The sequence below is a fragment of the Anabrus simplex genome, chromosome 2 (assembly GCF_040414725.1).
Source record: "Anabrus simplex isolate iqAnaSimp1 chromosome 2, ASM4041472v1, whole genome shotgun sequence".
NCBI classification, from domain to species: domain Eukaryota; kingdom Metazoa; phylum Arthropoda; class Insecta; order Orthoptera; family Tettigoniidae; genus Anabrus; species Anabrus simplex.
The window spans coordinates 633,964,282-633,991,314 of NC_090266.1; the positions used below are offsets into that span (position 1 = coordinate 633,964,282).

A 27,033-nucleotide genomic window follows, 5' to 3' on the forward strand; every position below is an offset into this window, starting at 1 on the left:
CCAGGATGGCTGAGGTGGTAATCGAATCCATCTCTACTCAGTTGACCTCCCGAGGCTGAGTGGACCCCGTTCCAGCGCTCGTATAACTTTTCAAATTTCGTGGCAAAGCCAGGAATCGAACCCGGGCCTTCAGGGGTGGCAGCTAATCACACTAACCACTACACTACACCACCACTAAATGACATTTGTATTCCTGAAATTTAAAATACTGTACTGTACATGTTCTTTTTACTGAACCGAGTATTCGAATATGCACCTTAGCTCATTTCATATGTTATTTTGTTTAATCCGGACTTTTATTAATACGGACAACCATGTTTGAGAGCAGAGCAGCAACAATTAACAATGCCAATTGTGAGTCATGTGAAACACATAATATCCTCGATACATTATGAAGGAGAAGTTCCGGCAGTCACATGGAATGTAATGGAGGAGTGGGGAGAGCAGGGGATCCCAGGTTAACTGCTGGCAGTAGGCAGTACCCTGTCAGTCAATGCAGTCATGTGGTGGCGGCAGTTACTCTGGACGGCGATCGCAGCGCTCCTCCTGCCAGCGGCACATCTCACAGGTAGGTCAACACACTTGTGTCTTTGAGGAACGGAAATCCTCAACTACTTCCCTGAGATGAGTACGAACAACAGTAATGGAAGTTTACGTAAAAGACTGATCAAGTTGACACTTGGAAGAATGCGTGTAACTGAACCCTCAAATTTCCAATGTGACGAGAGTTAGGACGATAGTACCCAAAACTCTCCAGGTCTCCTTCTTCATAGCTATTTGTCGTGACACTGTGTTCAGGGCTTTAGTTGAGAAATATGAACTGCCGCCGCTCTAACGTTTCAGCATTTTCCACATGGATTCACAGGGGCGAGGTTCTGTTGTTGTTTCTCTTTTCCGGGAGGTGGAGTCACCTGCAATGGGAGTGGATCAAACTGCTGGGGTGTCGGTCCCGTAGGACTGTTAAACATTAAGCTACGAGTTTCTCGAAAGAGCATTTCTAATACAAGTCACAAAATTACTGATTCAGTAGAAGGTTTAATAGTGTTGGCTCTTGACAAAAAGGGGAGGGGATCTATTTTTTTTTTTCTGTGGTGAGACATGCAAGCCTGCCTGGCATAAGCAAGAATACTTCTTAAATGAGGAATAACAAAATGGCAGGAATGTCCGGGACAGCAGAGACAAAATCTGAAACAATAAATATTTATCAGTAGAATATTAATTAGTATCACAGCGTAGCACCATGCAATCTTCCGGTATTCGCTTAGAAATTCTTTTCGAACTACTCGTGCCCACTACTGGTTCAACGAAACCCCCTCACTGGATTGGGAAAAGGCCAGGACTGGGAAGGATGTGGCCATAGCCCTAGCCTTTGCTCGGTATGAAAATGGGAAACGACAGAATACTATCTTGAGTGTTGCCAGCGATGGAGTTCGAAACCGCCATCTTCCGAATTCAGCTCGTGGTACCTGAACGTCCCGCACAACCGAATTCCTCGGTCCCAACGTAATTTTTTTCATGTCTAAAATATTTCTGCTTAGTTAGTGGGTGTGCGAGTCCTAACTCTAAAATGCGAAATTTATTACTTCTTTCATCTTTCTTTCTTTCTTTCTTTTCTTCGCTTACCCTTCAGGGTTGGCTTTTCCCTCGGACTCAACGAGGGATCCCACCTCTGTCACCTCAAGGGCAGTGTCCTGGAGTGTCAGACTTCGGGTCGGGCGATACAACTGGGGAGAAGGACCAGTAACTCCCCAGGTAGTCTCACCTGCTATGCTGAACAGGGGGCTTTAAGAGGGGCGGAAGAGATTGGAAGGGATAGGCAGGGAAGAGGGAAGGAAGCGGCCGTGGTCCTAAGTTAGGTGCCATTCCGGCATTTGCCTGGAGGAGAAGTTGACTGGATCAACCCCTCCCTCCTAATATGTAGAGATATGAAATAATGAAAAAATGTACGATAGTAACATTTTAAACAGACTACCATCAGAGTTATAAACGTAGAAATTTCTCCCGTTCACCAGGAGTAATAGTGAGAGGCCTATATTCCAGATGTATATGAGATGTGCAGCTTAAAATATTGTTGAGTATCAGGTGCTACCATAGATCGTTAGGTGCTCAATTAAGGTAGCGAAACAGAAGAACGGAACGTTCGGTTGACATTTCAGATATTTTAAATGAGACAGCTGATTTTGTGGCATGTTAAATAACTCCTTTCTAAGGCATCTTCTTAAGGTCGATAATTGATCGAGTGACTTTAAATACAAAACATTAGTATAAATACTACTTTTACTGGGCATATTTTTATGCTAGTGAATTATGAATTACAGATACTCCTCGGTAGTATTGTTTCTTTTCAGTCCGTATTTTAGTGTATTTATTTATTTATTTATTTATTTATTTATTTATTTATTTATTTATTTATTTATTTATTTATTTATTTATTATTTTTCTGCAATATATACTGTACTGTCATTTCCCAAGGCAATTAGAGACCTTGACTACCATTCTGCTCGACTGAGGAGCACATGTTATTCAGAACTATAGCTCTCTCTAGTAATGGTGTACACTTTCTTTTATTGATATTATTTCGCAACGTTATACAAGTTCCCGAAAGTCCGAAATCTCGACTGAATAATCAGCGTAATGGCCTTCGGTTCAGAGGGCCTTGGGTTCCATTTCCGGCCGGGACAGTGATTTTTCCACGTTTGATCAACTCCTCCGGTTCGGGGACTGGATAGTTGTGTTTGTCTTAATACACATCTCTTCAGCTACGTCGGGAAAGTGTTTGATCCGTACAAATAGCTGACCCCAAGTAACTGGGGGAAGTCCAGGGAGAAGAAGAAGAAGACACAAGTCCACAAATATCATGATCCGATGATATAAAATAACTCAGAGTCTCTCCTTTGTTCTTATATTCACCATACCGATCTGCAACATGCTCAATCCAGCTGTCCACTTGTGTACATTTTATTTTTTTCTTTGTTGGTGAAGTACAACTTTTCAATCGAGCAATGCGATGGGAAAGCGTGACATCCTAACTCTGCAGTTTTACTAAAAATTTCTAAGATGATTTAGTCTATGATGCCACTTTCAACTGGGTTTGTGGTCCTGGAGAATTTTTCCTATAACTCGTTAATGAGTTGCGAATTGTCGGGAATTTGAATCCCTAACTTGTAGTGAATTATTAAAGAGCTTCGAATTGTCGGGAACAAATTCCAAATTTGGGACGAAATGTCGCAGTACCAATTGTCCTGGACAAATTGTCGGGACTCCTATTTAACGCCATTCCACTTGGAATTGCTGTGTGTGTAGGGGAAAAGTCCTCCACCCTAGGCCGAGACAACTTATGATGTGCTCCGCCTTTGCCCACTTATACTAGCCGCGATCTACGCCATGTACAGTATTTATCCCCTTATCAGTAAAGCAGATACCGGTAGTACTTACATTAAATGAGAGGAACGTGATCAGCGTGGTGGCATAGTTGCTGCTTTTGTACTCGGACGGCTGAGGTTTGATTCCCGGTCGATCTCCAGTTGGAGTATTAACTTGAAAAATCAGGCGGTGTTAGGAAGAGCATCCTATCTTAAAAAGCCGGTCAAAACTAAAATGAGCCCGGTGGCTGCAGTGGCCACAAAAATACCTGGGATAAGCTGGAAGAAGTTCTTTGTTTAATTACACTGGAACTCCAATTACCCGAATGGCAAGTATCTGGACCGATTTTCACGGATTTCGAGTTTTAGGTGATGATGCAATTGCACAAAGGGCTATGGAAGAATCTCAGGATAACATGATTCCAAATGAACCGAAAATGCAACCTACTGCAGGATACGTCTTCAACTGTTTTGAAATCACCTTAAACTGGATGGAACGGCAAACTGAATACGACCCTGCGCAGCTTCTTGACGTCAAGTGCCTGCCAGACCTGGCTGCACACAAGAGAGTATCAGCCTCTAAGCAAAGAATTTTGCTGGATATGCTTAAATAAACATTTCGTTTTAAAGTGCACATGCATAAGTAAAAGTATTTTCTGTAGAGCTCCTTTTAATATTGCACTATATATTGTTCTTAGAACATTTTGCATTCAGATATTTGAAACTTTTGTTCTTTAAGAAATGTAGTAGCCGGCTGCAATTTCACAATGCTGAAACATGTTGCTAGACTGATGTTCAGTTCTGCATATCCAGATCACACAAATCCCTAATTAGTCTGCGTAATTTGAGTTCCACTGTACATTTAAAGACAGGTACCATGTTAATGACCGAGCTCGATAGCTGCAGTCGCTTAAGTGCGGCCAGTATCCAGTATTCGGGAGATAGTAGAGTCGAACCCCACTGTCGGCAGCCCTGAAGATGGTTTTCCGTGGTTTCCCATTTTCAGACCAGGCAAATGCTGGGGATGTACCTTAATTAAGCCCACGGCCGCTTCCTTCCCACACCTAGCCCTTCCCTGTCCCATCGTCGGTGCGACGTAAAGCAACTACCATCTTAATAAGAGCATTGTGGTCTCATATCATATACCAGGCTTCCAAAATCAGGTGTGTACTGTGTTAGACACAGTCTTAAGGAAATTTCCAAATGATGATACCTTAAACTGGAGCGGTATTTTGTCCTCTGTAGTTTCGGGCCTGAAAGTGCCGTTCCACACTTATCATGTTGATCCAAAGCAAGGTACATTATTTCATTATATTTTATAACATTGTTATATTTCTCTTCGGAGTCCGACTCGTTGGCTGAATGGTCAGCGTACTGACCTTCGGTTCAGTGGGTCGCGGGTTCGATTCCCGGCCGGGTCGGGGATTTTAACCTTCATTGGTTGATTCCAATGGCTTGGGGGCTGGGTGTTTGTGCTGTCCCCAACATCCCTGCAACTTACACACCACACACAACACTATCCTCCACCACAATAACACGCAGTTACCTACACATGGCAGATGCCGCCCACCCTCATCGGAGGGTCTGTCTTACAAGGGCTGCACCCGGCTAGAAATAGCCACACGAAATTATTATCTCTCTTCGGAAACATATATCCAAAATTTTTGTTCTGATGATCGGGCCCCTAAGAGCAGATCACACTGAAGAGTAATTTTCTCATTCTCAAGAGATGCATTATTCATGGAAAAGATTATACTCATACTGCGGTTCTCTCTGATGATCTTTGTGTCCACTTGCTGTGTGAATGGAAAAGGAAGATATTGGACTTAGCGTTTAGCGATTGACAGAAACTAATGCCATAATCGATCGGTCAATGTTAGCAAGCCTTCTATATCCCATGTAAAATGTTAGTCACACTTACAGTAGATCTGAGTGTGGTTCTTAGATCTAAGGGACGTTTTAACATTGAGCTCATCGGTTCTAGGAATGAACAAGGTAAGAACTCAGACATTTTAAGACCTATACTGCCCACGTGCCATGATAGGCTTTTTTCTTCTTGAGCTATTAATAACGAGAGGTTTAGTGGAGAACAAAAGTAGACCAAGAGAAATCGAACATATGTATGCCGTATAAGTTGGCTATGCGGCTTGGGTGTCGTAGATGCGATCTTGCATTCGAGTGATAGTGGGCTCGAACCCCACTGTCAGCAGCCCTGAAGATGGTTTTCTGTGCTTTCCCATTTTCACACCAGGCAAATGCTGGGGCTGTACCTTAATTAATACCATGTTCGTTTCCTTCCCTTTCCTATCCCATGGTCGCCATAAGAGCTGTCTTTGTCGGTAAGACGTAGGCTACAACAAATAGAAAAAAAGTCAGACAGAGAAAATGATACAGAGGAATGAGATGCCGACTGTGCCGCAGTGTAAGTGAAACATATTTAAGTATGATGCCCCTAAACAAAACCCATGGCATTACATCCCTGACGGGCGACCGCTACTCACCCCGGAGGCCTGCAGATTACGAGCTGACGCATCCTCTCGGCTGTTATTCTTGGTTTTCTAGAACGAGGCCACCATCTCATCGTCAAATAGCTCCTCAATTGTAATCGCGTAGGCAGAGTGGATCTTGAACCAACCCTCAGGCCAAGGTAAAAATCCCCGGCCTGGCCGGGAGTCGAAATTATGGTGTCCACACCGGTAAATATTTGGGGCTGCGGTGTAAAGAGATGCAACCGTGACATTGACAATTGTGCGGTCCTACTAGGTACATTCCAGGAGTTGAAAAAGGAAATCAAAGAAGATAATTTCAAAGATGATCGACAATGCGTTTCGAACCCTCGTGAATCGTAAATACAGACTTCAATAGTTAAGAACCTGTACCGGAGAAAATGTAGATTGAGCCATAATTGTTAACATTGCCTTCTCACAAACATGGACTTTCATGTAGCTTCAGAGGTTGCTGATATATGCTAATGTCTATGATAAATCCTCTCACTTTTTAACATATAGTGTATTATTTACGTCACATGTAACAAATGGATTGCATTTCTATTTTTAAATTATTATTATTATTATTATTATTATTATTATTATTATTATTATTATTATTATTATTATTATTATTATTATTACAGCTTCCCCCATAAACCGGTTGCCACAAGGACAGAGTATAGTGAACAAAAGAAATCAAGGCAGAGTCACTGAAAATGTATGCGGAAGAAGAAATGACAAGTAATTTGCTATTTGTTCCTTTTTTGGCGGCTTGTTTAACGTGACACTAACTTATCGAAGGTTTTCGGCGACGGAAGGATGGGAAAGGGCTAGGACTGGACAGGAAGCATCCGTGGCCTTAATGAAGGTACAGTCCAAGCATTTGCCTGGTGTGAAAATGAAAAACCATGGAAAACAATCTTCAGGACTGCCGACGGTGGGATTCGAATCCACTGTCACCCGAATGCAAGGTCACAGCTGTGCGACCCTAACCGCACAGCCAACTCGCTCGGTGTTTACTATTTGTTTTACGCCACAGCTACTCAGGCAGGCAGGACAAGGTTAGGACTGGAATGGAAGTAGCCGTGGGCTTAATTAAGATATAACCCCTAGCATTTGACTGTTTGCTTGGTGTGAAAATGAGGAGATTACGTAAATCATCTTCAGCAGTGCCGACAGCGGGGTTCGAACCCATCATGTGTCTTGATGAGGATGAAATGATGATGAAGACGACACATACATCCAGCCCCCGTGCTAGCGAAATTAACCAATTATGGTTAAAATTCCCTACCCTGTCTGGAATCGAACACGGGACCCTTGTGACCAAAGGCTAGCACGGTAACCATTTAGCCATGGAGACGGACAATAAGAAATTAAATACGTTCGATTTTTAAAAAATGTTACACTATTCATTATATTCGGCAGCTACCCCCTGATGGATTCTCTTTGTGCATATTAGTTTAAGTTATATAGAAGATTTTGTCAAATGCGGAAAAGTTATCTCAAAATCGCAGTTGACATATCTTACAGAACATTAGTAAGGAGTCAAAACCGTTTGAAAATATTCACAGAGAAATATTTCCTTGTTCTGCGCGCACCAAACAAAATACAGTACAGTAGAACCCCGTTTATCCGAAATAAAGGGGGCGGAGCCACTTCGGTTGACACGTTTTTTCGGATGACACATGCTAAATATTTTCGGAAGTTAAATGTCGAAATAAAAATGCATAAACTCTGTTAGGCAAAGGTGCATACTGTATATTAACATTGAAATGTTTACATAATGTCACTTGTTGTATAAAATGAGTGATTTTCTTCTGAATTTTCTTGGTGCAGTGCTGTCGTTCAGCTATGTCGCGCCACCGTTTAATCAACAATACATCAGCTAGTGTAGGCTCTCTCTTCTGCTAGGGGCTTTACGTCGCACCGACACAGATAGGTCTTATGGCGTCGATGGGATAGGAAAGGCCTAGGAGTTGGAAGGAAGCGGCCGTGGCCTTAATTAAGGTACAGCCCCAGCATTTGCCTGGTGTGAAAATGGGAACCACGGAAAAACATCTTCAGGGCTGCCGATAGTGGGATTCGAACCTACTATCTCCCGGATGCAAGCTCACAGCCGCGCGCCTCTACGCGCACGGCCAACTCGCCCGGTGGGTGTAGGTTCATCGCTTTGTTCAACAAAGCGCTAAGCAGTCTGAAAGAATGAAACATTTTTTTTGGTTACTACTGAAATGATTACTGTATACAGTAATTTTATTACAGCACTGCAATTAAAGCGTGTGGCTCTGTATTTTAATAAAAATTCGAAATCAATCTCACCCCTAGTGCATTAAATCCATCATGTAATGTAACTCGATGCTCAGAACTGCTATTGTCAAGGTCGGAGTCGTCTGCTTAATCTTCATGACGAATAATACAGTTATAATAATAACTATCTAAGTATCTAAGATGGCGACTACTGTGTGTGAGTCTGTGATATCCGTAGTAGATAATGGTGTAAGATGCAGTGAAAAAGGTGTCAAATGCAGAAGAGTAGTTAAAAATGGGATTCTATGTCGTAAGTGTGATGAATGGTACCATTTTCGTTGTGCAAATATTGTAAATAGGACTGATATTGAAGAAAGTGAGTGGCTGTGTCCCGAGTGTAAACAAACCGATAGTGAGGCAGAACAACAAGAAAGAGAGACATACGAAACTATAATTAAGATTTTAGGAGTGCTGCAAGAAGATTTATGCGCTCTGAAACATGAAAATGAAAGCTTAAAGGACAGAATAAAGAAAATGGAAGATAAAGAAGACATTGGAGAAGAAAGATCGCCGTGGACGGAAGTGACGCGTAGCCATGTTAGGCCTAATGTTAAACATATGGGAGAAACTACGTACAACTTAAAACCGGGAAAAAACTCTTTGCAGTGCCAAAATAGATTTCAGTTACTTCAGCAAGTTCCAGAAGAAGACATACCAAGTTTTCCAAATAATTTTAAATCCAGTGGAGGTAACCTACAGAAGAAGAAAACCAACCGAAAGTCAAGATCGCCAAAGATTCATCTCTACGCAGACAGTCAAGGGCGGGGTATGGCAGAAGGCATCAAGGATGAGCTGCAGAATCCAGAAACTGAGGTTTTAGGACTAATAAAACCAGGTGCCAAAACTGAAGACGTCCTTTCAAGTTGTGATCCTGTGTTAGAGAAGGACAATTATGTGGTAATTGTGAGTGGTACAAATGACATTGCTGCAAATGAAGGTGAGGAACTAATTATGACTCTCAGAGGTAAGCTTTCCAAACTACCTGACTCAAAAGTAATTGTAGTTAATGTGCCACCTAGGTATGACCTTTTAGAGGACTCATGTGTGAACAAAGCTGTACATGATGTAAATATAAAAATCAAGAGATTATGTAAGAGTTTTAGAAATGTCTATGTAGTAGATACTTTAGGTCTTGGCAGGCAAATGTTTACTAGGCATGGGTTACATCTGAATGGTAATGGAAAAGCAACTCTATGTAGACAAATTGCTACAATTATCAACAGAGATTTGCAAACTAATCTGTACTTAAGAAAACCCATACCACTACACTGGCACATACAGGGAAACTTGCCGGAAAACCCAGATCCTTAAATCAAGATCTATGTACAAGGATCTGGGTTCCAGGGACGTTCTCAACTCATGAGTCAAACGTTACCCAATTGCAACAGTCAAGTTTTAGGGAGGAAGGAGGTCTGAGATTGCTCTTGGTAAACTGTCAGAGTGTAGTAAATAAACAATTAAAATTTGGTACATTGATGGAATCTTATGAGACTGATGTGGTGATAGGAGTAGAATCATGGTTGAGAGAAGGGGTGGGTAATAGAGAAGTATTTCCAGAAGGGTACACAGTCTATCGTAGAGACCGAGGAGATAAAAAGGGAGGGGGGGTGTTTATTCTGGTGAAGGAAACTTATTGTTCACATGAATGGTTTACCGATGAAAGGGATGAAATATTAGGGATAAAATTAGTTTGTCATAATATGAAGGAGGTGGGAATTATAGGAACATACAGGCCTGGAAGAGAGGAAAGAGACATGGAAATATTTGAGAAAATAATAGATTATACTCATAAAAACAATAATAATGATATGGTAATAATTGGGGGAGATCTAAACTTGCCTGAAGTTGAATGGAATGGAGCTGCAAGTGAAGCCCATGAACAGAAACTGCCAAATAAGTTAATTTGGGAGGGAGGATTTACACAGGTAGTACAAGAACCGACTCGTCTCAATAACTTACTAGATGTATTCTTGGTTAAACCATGGGAAATTGTTGATAAAACTGAGGTAATTGAAGGAATAGGTGACCATAAAGCTGTAATAATGGATGTAGGACTGGTACCAAAAAGGCTTAATAAGAGGGTCACACAAGACAAGAAATTATACAGAAAAACTAAAGTTGATGAATTTGGGACTTACCTTAAATCACAATTCAGTTGTTGGATAAGTGAAGGGAGTAATGTGGATACACTTTGGGCTAAATTTAAAGGAATCATTTGGGAAGGAGAGAAGAGATTTGTACCTGTTAAGAAGGGTAAAATGACCTCAGACCCTGTTTATTATACAAGGGAAATAAGAAAATTAAAAAGAAAATGTAGAATAGTAAACAGGAAAATCAAAGAGGGTAGGGAGAATAGAGAAACTAGAAAACAGCTAATGAGGGAACTGAATAGAGTGAAAAAGGAAGCAAAAGAGAATTATATGAATGGCATTCTTCAAGAGGGAAATGACCACAAAGGGAAATGGAAAAAGCTGTATTCATATATTAGGAATCAAAAAGGAAAAGGAATCCAAATTCCTACAATGGTGGGAGAAGGGGGTGAACACTATTTAACAGATACTGAGAAAGCAAACCTCTTCAGTAGGGAATTCAGAGATTCAGTAGAAGATTGTCAGGACTTGGAAACCATAACAGAAGATAGAGAGGGAGAGACACATAGGGAAACAAGAAGCTTCTCATTCACAAATGAAGATATTTTCAGAGAAATCCAACTGCTTCAGCAAGGAAAAGCAGCAGGAAGTGATCAAATTACTGGGGAGGTATTAAGGACGATGGGGTGGTATATAGTGCCTTATTTAAAATTTCTCTTTGACTATGTCATAAATAATAGTGTAATACCAAAGGAATGGAAGGAATCTATAATAATACCAATTTATAAAGGAAAGGGTGATAAAAGGAAACCAGAGAACTACAGACCAATCAGCCTGACCAGTATAGTTTGTAAAATACTGGAGAGTTTAATAGCAAAGTACATCAGAGGGATATGCGATGATAAAAATTGGTTCATGAGGAGCCAGTATGGATTTAGAAAGAAATTTTCTTGCGGGGCACAACTGGTGGGATTTCAGCAGGACATATCAGATCAGTTGGATTCAGGAGGCCAGTTAGATTGCATAGCCATAGATCTTTCCAAAGCCTTTGATAGAGTGGAACATGGAATATTATTAAAGAAATTGGAGGGAATAGGACTGGACGTAAGGGTTATACGTTGGATAAGAACATTTCTAAATTCAAGGGTTCAGAAAGTCAAAGTAGGAAATTATATATCACAGGAAGAGAAAGTTTGGAAGGGAATTGCACAGGGTAGTATAATCGGTCCGTTACTTTTCTTAATATACGCAAATGATTTAGGGAACAATATAACATCGAAAATAAGATTGTATGCAGATGACATAATTGTTTATAGGGAAATAAATAACATTGAGGATTGCTCAGAATTACAAAGGGACCTTGAGAGTATCCAAGAATGGGTTGAAGAAAATAATATGAAGATTAATGGAGACAAATCAACTGTTACAACTTTTACAAACAGGAGCTTTAAAACTGAATTTGAATATACTTTGGATGAGGTAGTTATCCCTAAAGATGGCAAGTGCAAATACTTAGGTGTGAGATTTGAAAGTAATTTGCACTGGAAGGGTCATGTTGATGACATTGTTGGGAAAGCATACAGATCGTTACATGTCATAATGAGGCTACTTAAAGGATGCAACAAAGAATTAAAAGAAAAAAAGTTACTTAAGTATGGTTCGTCCATTATTGGAATATGCAAACAGTGTTTGGGATCCTCACCAAGAATACCTAATAAAAGAACTAGATGGTGTGCAGAGGAAAGCAGCAAGGTTTGTAACAGGGGATTTCAGGAGAAAGAGTAGTGTATCAGAAATGCTAAAGGAACTTGGTTGGGAACCTTTAAGTAAGAGAAGGGAGAAAACTAGACTTATAGGATTATATAGAGCCTATACAGGAGAAGAAGCATGGAGAGATATCCGTGAGAGGCTTCAGTTGGAAAATAATTATATTGGTAGAACTGACCACAAGTACAAAATTAGAAGGAATTTTAGCAGAAGCGATTGGGGTAAATTTTCATTCATTGGGAAGGGCGTGAAGGAGTGGAACAGTTTACCAGGGGTAGTGTTTGATCATTTTCCAAAATCTGTACAGATATTCAAGAAGAGAATAAACAACAACAGAGAAAATAAATGAAATGTGAGAGAGCATTCGACCAGTGCAGGATATTGTAAATAAAAAATGTGTGTGATTAAATTAATTCCATCCCCTGGTCTATGGAGTTTGGACAGCCCAAGTAGGGGACTGCCTGTAGGGGTGAAGTACAGTGGGGACTTCGAGGGCCCTGGGACCGCTACGGTAGCTGTGAAGGCCCTTCAGGAACTCTGAAAAGTGGTGGCAAAAGGGGCTCTGGTTAAGACGCAGCAGGTCGTTATGCTACTTATGTTCCAAAATGGGTAAAATATAAATATGTAAATAAATTCAATGTTAATTTTAATCTTATACCAGTTGTATATTATTATTAGAAGTAATTTCACATACTGTATATGAGTTGACTATGTTTGTAAGATATTATAAGTAGAATTTTGTAAACAATATAAATTTATTAAGGATGATGTATGTGTTTAATAGAAAAAATTATTAGCGTAAATTGTATAATATTGTATTCTAGGAAAATTTTCTTCGTCTCCTGTTAATTTAAAATTTAGTGCTTGACAATAATGTGATTTTGATTTGATTTGATTTGATAATAATAATAATAATAATAATAATAATAATAATAATAATAATAATAATAATAATAATAATAATAATTCCTGCTTGTTCAAGAAAAAATGTATCATGGAACGAACTAGAGGGCAAGAAACTGTTTTGTTTTATGCTACACATGCATTCTGGCATAAGTCATAAAATAAAAATAGGGTTCGCCTAGTAGCTCTCAGCACATATAGCAAGGGAATTACTAATATCGACGGTTACGAACAAGAGGGTAAAAACAAAATATTAAAATACAATTTTGCCGGAGCAAGTCACGAAAGCAAGGCTCAAAGCACCTCTTCTGTCCTGTATCAAACTCTTTGGACTTCTTTTCATCTCGCTGTAATTACAACCACAAGAGAAGGAAAGTAAACCAATCTCCGTACAGGGCATGGTGATCTCTGGAAGAGTGGAAGAAAACAGCTTCCACTGTTCGTAACTTTGACATTAACAGGAGTAGAGTGGTTGGCCTGGCCACTTTTGACCCCAGTAAATTACCTGGTGCTCATTTCTGGTGCACGCTGAGTGAACCCCAAGGCTAATTCAGAAATAGAAGACTCATGTATAAATTTTTCGACTTCTTTTTTTTTTTTTTTTTTTTTTGCTAGTTGCTTTACGTCGCACCGACACAGATTTTTCGACTTCTTGATAGGGAATAGAACCCACCTCCATCCGGGCGAACCGAGCACATCTTCACCACCTCGGTGATCACCTGACTTTGTTTTTTAACCCTACAGTAATTTGTCGTTATCTGGAATATTACAAATAATGTTATTTTCATGAAAGATGCAATTTTATTGTACTGATGATATTTTTACTTTATCTGAATCTGCAGAAGCTCTGGGGGATTTGCTGAATGGTATGAAGACAGTCTCGGAGCAGGAGTACAAGATAAAAGTAAATAAATTAAAAATAAAAGTAATGGAACGCAGTCGAATAAAGTCAGGTGATGAAGGAAATATTAGATTTACAGTAAAATGCTAGAATCTCCTGGCCTGAGAGAGGGTGTCACTCACTAAGAGACCCCTTCAGGGTACGGAATAACAGCTTGCTAAAAAGAAAATGAAGGACGTTGAGCAATGTCTTCGCAAAACCGTACTGTTTATTTCTAGACACGATCGTGTCTATTAATACGGGCCGTGAAAAAATGAATCTAATTTTTTAAATAATTCTTAAAGGAAATTGGTGAATACTGGTACTTGGGTTATAGAAAAACAGACTAACGACGACAGAAGTAAGGAGGACATCAAATGCAGACTAGCACAAGCAAGGAAGGTCTTCCTTAAGATAACAAATTTGCTCACTTTTCGTTTTGAAGACTTTTGTGTAGAACGAGGCATTTTATGAAAGTGAAATATGGATAATACGTAGCGCAGAACGAAGAATATGTTGGCCGTGTGGTTAGGGGCACGCGGCTGTGAGCTTGCATCCGGGAGATAGTGGTTTCGAACCCCACTGTCGGCAGCCCTGAAGATGGTTTTCCGTGGTTTCCCATTTTCACACCAGGCAAATGCTGGGGCTGTACCTTAATCAATGCCACGGCAGCTTACTTCCCACTCCTAGGTCTTTCCTGTCCCATCGTCGCCGTAAGACCTATCTGTGTCGGTGCGACGTAAAGCAAATTGCAAAAAAGGAGAAAATATGAACTTTTGAAATGTGGTGTTTCGGAATAATACTGAAGGTGAGATGGGTAAGTTGGATCACAAATGGAGATATAATGAATCGATTTCGTGAGAGGAGAATGATATGGCGAAATTTGATCAGAAGACGAGATATAATGATTGGATATACCTTGAGACATCCAGAACTTGTTTATTTAGGATTTAGGGAAATGTGGGGTAGTGATAATGAGGTAGGGAGAGGATCGGCACATAACGCCAAGGGGTCTGCTTAAGGCTCTACGTCTCCATCCGACGGACAAATCACCAGCAACAGCGTTATATGCCCTCACTCCAAATGAGCATTGAGAAGAGGTTTGGAACTGAATCCAGGGTTTTGACACGCAATCTAGTGATTAGAACTTGTTTACCACCTCCTCTCCTATCCCGTCAGCTAACATTCTGATGGTGATTTTGTTCCACCAGCTAATCACGGCGTCAGACCATATAGGCTTGACACCATAACGATCATGGCTACCAGGCGGGCTTAATAATAATACGGTAACAATAGTGACAGACTGTGCACCCGCACGAAAAAAAAAAGAATGAAAGAACGAAAGAAAGATGCAAAGAAAAATACAAAGAAATATTTATTGCTACAGGTATTTGATTTACGTCGCACTGACACAGATGGGTCTTACGGCGACGATGGGATAGGAAAGGCGTAGGAGTGGGAAGGAAGCGTCCATGGCCTTAATTAAGGTGTGAAAATGGGAAACGACGGAAAACCATCTTCAGTGCTGCTGACAGTGGGGTTCGAACCCACATCTCCCGATTACTGGATACTGGCCGCACTTAAGTGACTGCAGCTATCGAGCTCGGTACAAAGAAATAAAAGCAGGATGTGGGGGAGGGAGTGAGGGGAGAGAGAGAGAGAGATGTAGGTCCAATTTATCGTTCAGTCTGTTCGGAATTATTGGTCCAGTACCTTCATAGTTATTGGACACTGTTACATAACTTGGGAATCATTTTAGATTTTCACGGACATATCTTTCAGCAATGATCTACTTGAAGAATAAGTGAAAGGACTTTCCCAAATAATAGTATATACAGTTTTTAGCTGGATCTGAAAGACTGTTCCTTCCTGACTTAAGTTAGCAGCCACTACCCATCTCAGTCATTTCCTTCCAGGCTTAGACCGTTATTGCGAACATGTCATCAACCGTACTCCCAGTGGAGGTGTACAATATGATTACTCCTAAGAAGGAGATTTATAAAACATGATGGGGAGGAGATGTGCCTTAAACAGGATCTGTTTAGCCCTCTGAGGAAATCCCTTGTCCTATAGTACGTTTCGTACTTGATGGAAGAAGTTGGATCCTTTTTGCACCCTGTTCATCAATCAATACTGATCTGCATTTAGGACAGTCGCCCAGGTGGCAGATTCCCTATCTGTAGTTTTCCCAGCCTTTTCTTAAATTATTTCAAAGAAATTGAAAATTTATTGAACATCTCCCTTGGTAAGTTATTCCAGTCCCTAACTCCCCTTCCTATAAATGAATATTTGCCCCAATTTGTCGTCATGCATTCCAACTTTATCTTCATATTGTGATCTTTCCTACTTTTAAAGGCGCCATTCAAACTTATTCGTCTACTAATGTCATTCCACGGCAGGAGATTTATGTTACCTTTGTCCTCCGAGATAAGTTTTGTTCTTGTACTGTACGAAGGGACATTCCTCACACCGCCTAACTAGATCAGGCTTACAGCTGAAGAAGGAGACCTCTGACCGAGCCTCATTAGTATGGGAAGTAGGACTTGGGAAGAAAGCGAACGTAGCGTAGCAGGGAACTGTTTAGGACGGATCACATCGATTGCAATCAAACTTGGAGGGTGATCAACTAATATCGCTGCATGCCTGCGTTGTTTTATAGGCTGTCCATTAGCATGGCAAGATGAGTTATTCTGAACAGGAATTCGCCAGTTTCTTCGTTATTGCTAATAAAATATTATATTAACAGCATGCACGTTGTTATATTGTGAAGACCAAGATTTGATACTACGTAATATCATAGCTTCCATTACAGTCGATTTTGATATTTTCATATATTTTACATGTTGGTAAAATAATGGGTAACCACTGTCGACAGCCCTGACAATGGTTTTCCGTGGTTTCCCATTTTCACACCAGGCAAATGCTGGGGCTGTACCTTAATTAAGGCCACGGCCGCTTCCTTCCCACTCCTAGCCCTATCCTGTACCCCCGTCGCCATAAGACCTATCTGTGTCGGTGCGACGTAAAGCAACTAGCAAAAAAAGAAAATGGGTAATAATTACGGTATGTAAGAAAAAAATTTGTTCTTAAAAAATCTCACTTTACGGATAAATTGCTTTATGTTATTTTAAAACAGTGCATACGTAACAAGGTTATTCTTCATCGTCATTAACTAATTGCTCCGTGCCCCCTAGCTATTTTTTCAGCAATTAATTATAGCACTAACGTTGATTTTACTGCAAAATTAACATCACCATTAAATTTAGAATGTGTTAATTGGTAATTAGTCCTCCAAGTCCAATTGAAATATGTGCACTCCTAACCAAACTGTTCCCTTGCAAAAAAATCTTTTAGAGGATGGTGGATGGGGCGACTAACCTCATCTAAATCCGTAACCTAAGGAACGCTGGTTGTATTCAGTCAGGCTTACGAGGCAAAATTGTGTCAAGGATAGGAAGACCTAGTGGTTGCAGTACACGTCGTATCAGTCAACTGTAACTGTATGGTGTTATTCAGGCTGATTGGTCACTTCATTTAGGTTTAAAACAGACATCATACAGTAGTTCGTAGGGAAGTGCATTATTTAATATTTCAGTTTAAAATTCATTCATGAAAAATATTGTTATATTATTATTCATCAATACAGTATTTACATTGCCTTCATTAAGCCACCTTTCATCATTGCAACCTGCATGTCCCTTTCGATACCAAGAGAACTTCACTGAGCAACCTATTTCTTCAAGCAACTGGCAATTATTTATGAAGTTCCAAACAGTTTGAATGTTTGGAATTTTATGGGGCACTTTCTTTTTCTTCTTCTTGGCCTTTTCCGAACTACTTGCGGTCATGACTATACGTGGATTGAGCCCACGTAGTTCTACGACCGGGTGCCTTTCCGGAGGCCGGTCCCAATTGCTTGTTTCTGTGGTGGTCTGTAGGGTGATGTGTTTTATGTAAATGGTGATGTACATTAAAATGAACACCCACCTCCGAGCTAGAGGAATTAACCAGACGCATTTAAAATCCCCGGGCTGGTCGATATATCGATGACGGGAGGCAAAGCTCACGACTTAAATTAAAACATTGTTCCATATCCCAAAAAACGAGGACATTTGCCGGAATTTCCGAAAATCCGCCTGAAGTGTTTTGGCTGATGAAGGAGGACATGTTCAGGAAAGAAGACCTGTGGTGTCACCCTTGTGAAGAAATTATATGCAAACGTTGGTCTCACCTTAAAGATAGATAATCTCGTGATATCCAATGAGGAAGAATACCATAAACAGTGTTAAAATCCACCCAGAAGTCGCCGGATGTAAGCTCATGAGCGCATTTTTATAACGTATGTTTCGAATTCTATTCATTCGCTACCTAAACATTTCTACACGTATAAAGTGTTTCAGAGTAGGCAACACTGAAGTCATATTTGATTAGAATGTCTTCTTCACATGACTCAGTGAATGAGTGTGCACAATGATTCGAACTTGTACTGTTACGTAGAATCAGGTTCGACTTCCTCTTCTGAAGATAAATTCTTCCCACCCACTCAGTTGGTAGTCGGTTAGGCACTTTTCCTCCATGCTCAAGGTTTTCGGTTCAAGTACCGACGTTGTCGGTTAACACTTAAGGGACCGGGCGAGTTGGCCGTGCGCGTAGAGACGCGCGGCTGTGAGCTTCCATCCGGGAGATAGTAGGTTCGAATCCCACTATCGGCAGCTCTGAAGATGGTTTTCCGTGGTTTCCCATTTTCACACCAGGCAAATACTGGGGCTGTACCTTAATTAAGACCACGGCCGCTTCCTCCCAACTCCTAGGTCTTTCCTATCCCATCGTCGCCATAAGACCTATCTGTGTCGGTGCGACGTAAAGCCCCTAGCAAAAAAAACACTTAAGGGTACTTAAGGGCCAAAGTATCATCTCAACAGATACACTGGGACGTAAATGAACTCCTTTCCAGGGTCTAATTGCAGAAGTGGTATTTTTCAACGCCAATAGTAGGCCTACTTGAGGGGACGTTAAGCAGATAACAATATTATATTATTATATTAATTAATTAATTATTAATTATTTGCGTATGGACCCTGTTGGATCTCGCATTACATTTATGATTCGCCTTTCTAACAGACCATATTGCTTTCATTCTTTCGCTGTGTGCCTGTTTTCTTTCTTCTGACCACTTAGTCCCCGGTCTTTTAGGGACTTCATTCTCTGGCTTTACTACCCATCTATGTATCTTGTGACGGTAAATGTTTCTGTCCACTATTTCTGATGGTTCTATCTGGGCCTTTTCCAGATCATTTTTGACATCTTGTATCCATGGTACGCTCTTCAGTTTTTCGGTGTATGTCAAAATCTTGTGGGTTAGCCTTGAAGACGATAGTCTGTGAACGTGTCCATAGAATTTCAGTCTTCGTTTCCTGACGTAAATGTAAATTATTGATATTGTAATCGTCGTCATCATCATCTTCCTGGCCCTCTTGCCACTTGTCTGGTGTCGGCATTTGTACTTTAGCTCAGCTTTACGGTCGGATACCCTCCCTGATGTGGAAGGATGTATTCACTATTGCTTGTTTCTGTGATGGTTAGTTGTGTGATATTTTTTAAAAATTTGCTTTACGTCGCACTGACACAGATAGGTGTTATGGCGACGATGGAACAAGAAAGGGGTAGGAATGGGAAGGGAGCATCCGTGGCCTTAATTAAGGAACATCCCCAGCATTTGTCTGGTGTGAAAATGGGAAACCATGGGAAACCATCTTCAGGGCTGCCGACAGTGGGGTTCGAACCCACTATCTCCCGAATACCGGATACTTAAGAGACTTCAGCTATCCGGCTCGGTAGTAGTGTGATATGTTTTGTGTAAATAAAGATTTGTGTTAAGACGAATACAACTGTACAACTGGGATTCTCTGAACCGAAGGCCATGACACTGACAATTCAGCCAAGGATCGGAACAAGTATTGGTATTTAAATGTAAAATGAAATTTTATTAATTACCAAAACCTGACTCACTCATTGTATCGGCTGGCACTTCGACCATTGGTACTCCTCGAGTTTTGTAATTCAAGAGAGGATTAATGTAGATTGCCACCAGTAGGGAGTGCCAATAGGAATGAGGCCTGATAAAGTTGTAATATTGCCTTAAAGAAATAAATCATAAATACTATTCACTCTTGGCACGTATAACTAACTTGTACTGTACATAGATTTTTATTCTTCTAGCAATTATTGTTTGGTATGGACAGCTTTTACACATTCAGTATTTGAGTTAACATGACACGTGGAATGTGAAACTTGAGGCTTCATGAAATATCAGCTTCATTCCTCAGAAGTAACCATGACTTATCTAAAGAATGTGAGAAATTGGTATTGAGTTTCACCATTGCTCTGTAGAAGACACGGTATACTCATTGGTCACCAGGTGACTAACTCTATGACATAATTCTCGGAAGGCTGATGATTTCTTGACACTGAAAATTTACATAACAAGAAAAAATCACGAAGTCATAATACTAATGATAATGAAGGAAATTTTCATGAAAAGTAAAAGCAAGTAGGCCTACAATGAAAGGCGAGTGGAGAAAGATTAAGTAATTAATTCGAAACGGGAATGAGCAGCGAATAAATGTGTCAAGAGGCGAAATATAACGGGTGAAGCACCGAGCGAGTTTTCCGCGCGTAGCTGTGCGCTTGCACTCGGGAGACGGTGGGTTCGAATCGACCGCCGACAGCCCTGAAAATGGTTTTCCGTGGTTTCCCAATTTCACCAGGAAAATGTTGGGGCTGTACCTTAATTAAGGTCACGGCTGCTACCTTGCCAATCCTAACATGCTTCAACCCTTACGTCGCGAAAAACCTTCGATGTGTTAGTCCGACCACCATGAAAACAGAAAGCACCAGCCTGTATATACAGTATACATTTCTGTTTACGTGCAATATAGTACGAGGCACCACTAAATATATCACTGTAATTGTAATGTATACGGAATGATTCCAAAGGTTGCGCAGGAACTGAAGTAGCCATAAAGTGGTCTAAGTGCAATATCTTTCATACAGGAATTTATTGTCGAGGACGAAATTCTACAACAGGGCATTACGGGGAATGTTTGTTTTTTATATTTTTTTAAACAGCTCTACATTCGCAAACAATGACAGCTGACAATCAATGAAGTGATAGTCGCTTTTGTGCACGGTGAACACTTCACTATTCCGATATGACGCCTGCAGTGAACGTGACGGGCGACAGTTCGACCGGCTCTTATAAACAACATTCAGTGTTCAGTTTCTGAATTTACTGTGTGCACAAACAACTATCACTTCACTAGCTATCAGTTCTGAATTGTTTAGAGGATTTTGAAAAAATAAGGAACATAAATTCTCCGTTATATCCTTGCTGGACATTCGAAGGCTTACCTTGAAGCACGGTTACGTCCCGGACTACACTTTCCTATTCGAAAGTTGATGTAGGCCTACACTGCTTCAACCCCTTCACTTTCTGCGCAACCTTTTGAATAATTCGATATACTTTATACAGGACCATAGAGTACTGCACCTAGTACCGAGGCAATACCTAAAAAATTTGGGCCTAAAACCACAGAAATAATTTTAAATTGAAAAAAATTAACACAAGGCTGGCTTCAGCAGTTATCATACTGCTGATTTAGGGACGGCAAGTAGATGGCATAATAGTAGTGTGGACGGAAGGTCCTAAGACATGGACTATCTAGAACGGCAGCATCCACCGGGTTGAGTGGCTAAGATGGCCTTGTGAGCTCAAGTCGGCGGGTTCCATCTCGGCTCAATCCGGACATGTTTGAATATGCTCAAATACGTCAGCCTGGTATTGGTACAATTACTGCCACGTAAAAGAAGAATTCCAGCACTGCGGGCTTCTCCGTAAACCGTGAAAGAAGTTAGTGGATCGTAAAACAAACAACATAATTATTACATTTTCGAAGCTCTAGGCCTTTTCAATCGTGAAATTACTAGCGTTTCGTCCCTTTGTAGCAACGGAATCGTCAGTTGGATTGTCACACCATTCAAAGACGTTCGCGACTAGTGCGCCGCTGAGACATCACTGCGAGGCTGCATTATAGGTCAATGCAGTGGCGGTGCACTTGGGTAGGTACCTATCTCCACTTGGGTTTTAAACCTCTAGCCGAACTAGTTTGATATATTTGCCTGATGTGAAAATGGGAAACCACGGAGAACCATCTTTAGGGCTGCCGACAGTGGGATTCGTACCCACTATCTCCCGGATGCAAGCTCACTACAATTAAATAATGGTTCCTTTTTGGAACATTATTTCCATTATTATTATAGGCCTACTGAATGTAATCTTATAAATAAAATTGTAGGGGGTCCGCTGTCAGTAATGTCATTTTCTTGTGCCATATTTTGATATATTTATCCCTTTTAGGTGAACTCAACAAGACCGTATAAGTGGTTTTCAGCTTTCGTGTCTGTTTGTTTGTTTGTTTGTTTGTTTGTTTGTTTGTTTGTTTGTTCCACCATCACGGACAAACGGCTGTATAGATCTCAACCAAAGTTCATATTTAAAGTCTACGCATCCAGGAGCAGGTTTCGATAAGCATATCATTTAAAAATCACTGAATAGACTGGGGGTTTATACGAAAACCAGAATAGATTTTGTTTTCTATTTCCTCTTACACTATTGATTATACCTCAACCAAACTTCATATTTATAGTCTTCTCATTCTGGCGCATGTTTTGATATGCTTATCATTTAAAAATCCCTGAATAGACTGGGGGTTCATAGGATGAGCAGAAGAGTTGTGTTCAATACTTTCTTTCACTATTGGTTATATCTCGACTAAACTTCATATTTAGAGTCTACTCATCCAGGAGCAGGTTTCGATATGCATATAACTTAAATATCACTAAACAGGAAGACCAGAAGAGCATTTTTCAATTTTCTATTACACTATTGATTATATGTAAAATGTGTAGTATATATATGTGAAACGCCCATTGATTTTAAATAATTTTTCTTATGTACACAATTTCGCTAACTCTTCAAATGAATTACTGTTTTCTAAGGGCTTCATACTCTGCAGCCAGTCACAGAGACCCTGGCAGTCCTACAGTTATTTGAAGGACCCATAACGGGAGAAAATCGGCGGATCTGTAATATTTCCCTCGGCTTGAAAATTAATCCTACTTAAATGTAACTGAACACCGAGGAAAATGAGGTGGAACTTTCCCTTTGGTGTCTTTCTGTCCGTCTGTCTGTCTGTCTGGTTATCTATATGTTTGTATATTCCTAAAAATGGAAAACTGCTCGACTTACTTCAACCAAACTATGTATTTGGAATCTACTCATTCAGGATTGTGTATATGATGTCATAGTAATCACATGGAGCTGGTATTTATAGGAAGATTATTCTCAAATATTTTCCTTAACATTAATTCAATCAAAAGACTGTATATAACAAACGCTCAAGAATATGGTATTTCCGTTCCTTCCTGCCATGCGCGTATTTATCGTACGGCAGATAACGCAGATGATTAAGAAAAGTTGGATTTTTAGTCCAAGTCCCGTGGGACATGTCGTTCATGTCACTTCAAGGTGGGTAATGAGAAAAACTAAAGAGCCATTTTACTCTTTTGGACAGGACAGATTTTAAGGGAGGTATCATCAATGTCAGAGTGTGACGCCAGTGATCATAGATACAATATGCAACCTGAGAACCACAGAGAATTTCGCACAACTTAGGATCAGGACTGTACCATACAATAAATTCGGAAATCGTCCTCATTCTCTCTCGACTCTCTTCAGCTTCATCATATTTCACGTTACTGCCACGTGCTTTCGCAGCAAAATATCGTCTTAACATGTCCCATTAAACTTATGAATTTAGCCATGTTACTTCGCCTAAGTTCCTGAAGGAACCATGTAATCCACTGCAAATTCCCGTGCGAAGAACGGGTACAAATGCTAGTCTTATAAATATAATTCTAGGGGGGGGGGGCATTGTCTGTAATGTCTATTATTTTTGCCAAAGTTTGATATATTTATCCGTTTTAGGTCAATTCAAGATCGTATCAGTATTCCTTAGCTTTCGTGTTCGTTTGTTTGTCTGTGTGATTGTTTGTTCCGCCATCACTGGTAAACGGATGAATAGATCTCGACCAAACTTCATATTTAGTCTACTCATTCAGGATCAGGTTTCGATATGCATATCAGTTAAAAATCACTGAACAGACTGGGGGTTTACAGGAAGACTAGAAGAGTTTTCTTCAATTTTTTCTTACGCTATTGAATAAATCTACAACAAGCTTCATATTTAGAGTGGGTCCGACGACCTTAGATGTTAGGCCCCTTTGAACAACCATCATCATCATCATCATCATCGTCGTCGTCATCATCATCATCATATTTCGAGTCTACTTATCCAAACACAGGTTTCGATATGCATATCATTTACGAATCGCTGAATAGACCGGGGGTTTATACGAAGACCACAAGAGTGTTTTTTCCAGTTCCTCTTACACTATTGATTATATCTCCACCAAACCTCATATTTAGAGTCTACTCATCTAGGAGCATGTTTCAATGTGCATATCATTTAAAAATTACTAAATAGACTGGGGGTTTTCAGGAAGACCAGAAAAGTTTTTATTTTTATTTTTATATTCTCTTACACTATTGGTTAACGCTCGAAAAAAATTCATATCTAGAGTCTACTTATCCAGGAGCAGGCTTCGACATGCATATCACTTTAAAATCTCTGAATAGACTGGGAGTTTATAGGAAGACCAAAATATCGTTTTCCAATTTTCTCTTACACTATTGATTATATGTAAAATCTGTAGAAGATATGTGAAACGCCCCTTCATTTGAAATTATTGTTGTACATAATTTCGCTTACTCTTCAAATGACGGAGAAAATTACTATTTTCTACGGGCTTCATTCTTTGCAGCCAATGACGGACACCCTCGCAGACGTACAGTTATTTGAAGGATCCATAACAGGATAAAATCAGAGGATGCATCATATTTCCCTCGGCTTTAGAATTACATGTAACTGAACACCGAAGTAACATGAGGTAGAACTTATCCCTTTGTTATCAGTATGTCTGTCTCTCTGGTTATCTTTCTGTTTCTATATTCCTAACTGTGGAAAACTGCTAGACTTGTTTCAACCAAACCATACAACAAACAACAAGAATATGCTATTTCCGTAGCTTTCTGCCATGCACGTATTTATCGTATGGCAGATAATAACGCTGATGATTACGAAAAATTGAATTTTTAGTCCAAGTTCCGTGGGACATGTCGTTTATGTCACGTCAAGTTGGGCGACGGGAAAATCTAAAGAGCCATTTTACTCTTTTCGATAGGACATATATTAAGGAAGGTATCATCAATGTCAGAGATCCACGACAGTGGTCAGAGATACAATATGCAACCTGAGAACCATGGAGAATTTCGTGCAACTTCGGACCAGGAATTGAACCGTACAATAAATTTGGAAATCGTCATCATTCTCTCTCGACCTTGTTCATATCCATCATATTTCATGTTACTGCCACCCGCTTTCGTATAACATGTCGCATTAAACGTGTGAGTAGAGTCATGTTACTTCGCATACATTTCTGAAGCTAATATGTAATCCACTGCAATTTCCCGTGCGTAAAACGGGTACACATGCTAACTATTATTAATATTATTGGTTTTGCGTCCGAAAAACCACTTTTTCTATTTTCGGAGACGCCGAGGTGCCGGAATTTTGTCCCTCTCGATTTCTTTTACGTGCCAGTAAATCTACCGACGCGAGGCTGACGTTTTTGAGCGCCTTCAGATACCACTGGTCTGAGCCAGGATTGAACTTGCCAAGTGTGGCTCAGAAGGCCTGAGCTACTCAGCCCGGCACTACTAATCATTATTATTATTATTATTATTATTATTATTATTATTATTATTATTATTAATCATCAGCAGTATTCTTTACTATAGAGATGGAGTCGGCTAGGTGTCTGTAGTGAGGTCAGAGCGCACTGTCTCCCGCAAGCCTACCCACTGTATTGCTATTTCCATACAGATTCTCACCAACATCCAACATAGAAACAGGATATTCTCACAACAAAACAATTTGTGAGTCATCAGCTCTGCCTAAGAAAGGGACACATTGAAAGCCATGTTCAAGGGTAATGCATACCTGAGGGAATACAGAGGAAGAAGTGATGGGAACTCTGTTATCTCCCGCAAATTCATAACACCAGATAGGCTGCTGCATTGCTGAAATCACCTGCACAACGTAAGAAGCGTTTAGGCTGATTTTTGGGTTCAGATAAGGATAGAGTTCCCTATTACTAGATCGTGCTAAGTACTTGTGACAAACTGTGCATTGGGCAGAACGCAGGTTTATCGTCTAGGGAGAATCCATTTCAACCAGTCTCGCAAACCGGCAAAAACCAGAAAACTCCCTATCTTCAAGTGATCATAGCCAATCAAGTTCCAAGGTATTTTAGTTCTTACCCACATAAAACTTAATTGGTTTAAGAAGCACAAATGTACGAATGTACGAATCATTTTAACGGGATGACGGGCTATAAGATAATCAATAGCTGTGGGTAGTTGGTCGGGACTCCACAACTACTAACAAGAGCGAAGACGACGGTACACGTCAAGTATTGTCACAACTAAGTAAATCCAACCATTCTCCTTCCTGGCATTTTCCAAATTACTTGGCGTAGACACTATGTGCTGAGTAAGATCAGTTTTATGGTCAGATACCTTTCCTGACGCCAACCTACGTGGAGGGATGTATTCACTCCTGCGTGTTTCTGTAGTGGTTGATAGTGTGTACATGAATATATTTATTAAGACGAACGCCCAATTCCCAAGCTAGAAGAATAACCAGACATTGTTAAAATCCCAGCCCCGACCTGGAATAGAACCCAGAGCCCTCTGAAACGAAGGCTGCTGCGCTGACCTTTCAACCAAGCAGGCAGACACATCCAACCATTAGACGTTTATTTCCTTCGACAATAAAAAATGAAATGGCGTATGGCTTTTAGTGCCGGGAGTGTCCGAAGACAAGTTCGGCTCGCCAGGTGCAGGTCTTTCTATTCGACACCCGTAGGTGACCTGCGCGTCGTAATGAGGATGAACTGTTGATGAAAACAGCACATACACCCAGTCCCCGTGCCATTGGAATTAACCAATTAAGGTTAAAATCCCCGACCCGGCCGGGAATCGAACCCGGGACCCT

General features: G+C 40.4%; 1 protein-coding gene across 1 annotated transcript in view; it reads left to right on the forward strand.

Moving 5' to 3' along the window:
• Positions 1–481: 481 nt before the first annotated feature.
• LOC136864295 (uncharacterized) overlaps positions 482–27,033 on the forward strand; it is a 423,236-nt gene continuing 396,684 nt past the window's right edge. The window contains exon 1 of the mRNA XM_067141087.2: positions 482–568. Within this exon, the coding sequence (XP_066997188.2) occupies positions 502–568 (67 nt within the window). The 5' untranslated portion in view covers positions 482–501. The remainder of the gene's footprint in view (positions 569–27,033) is intronic.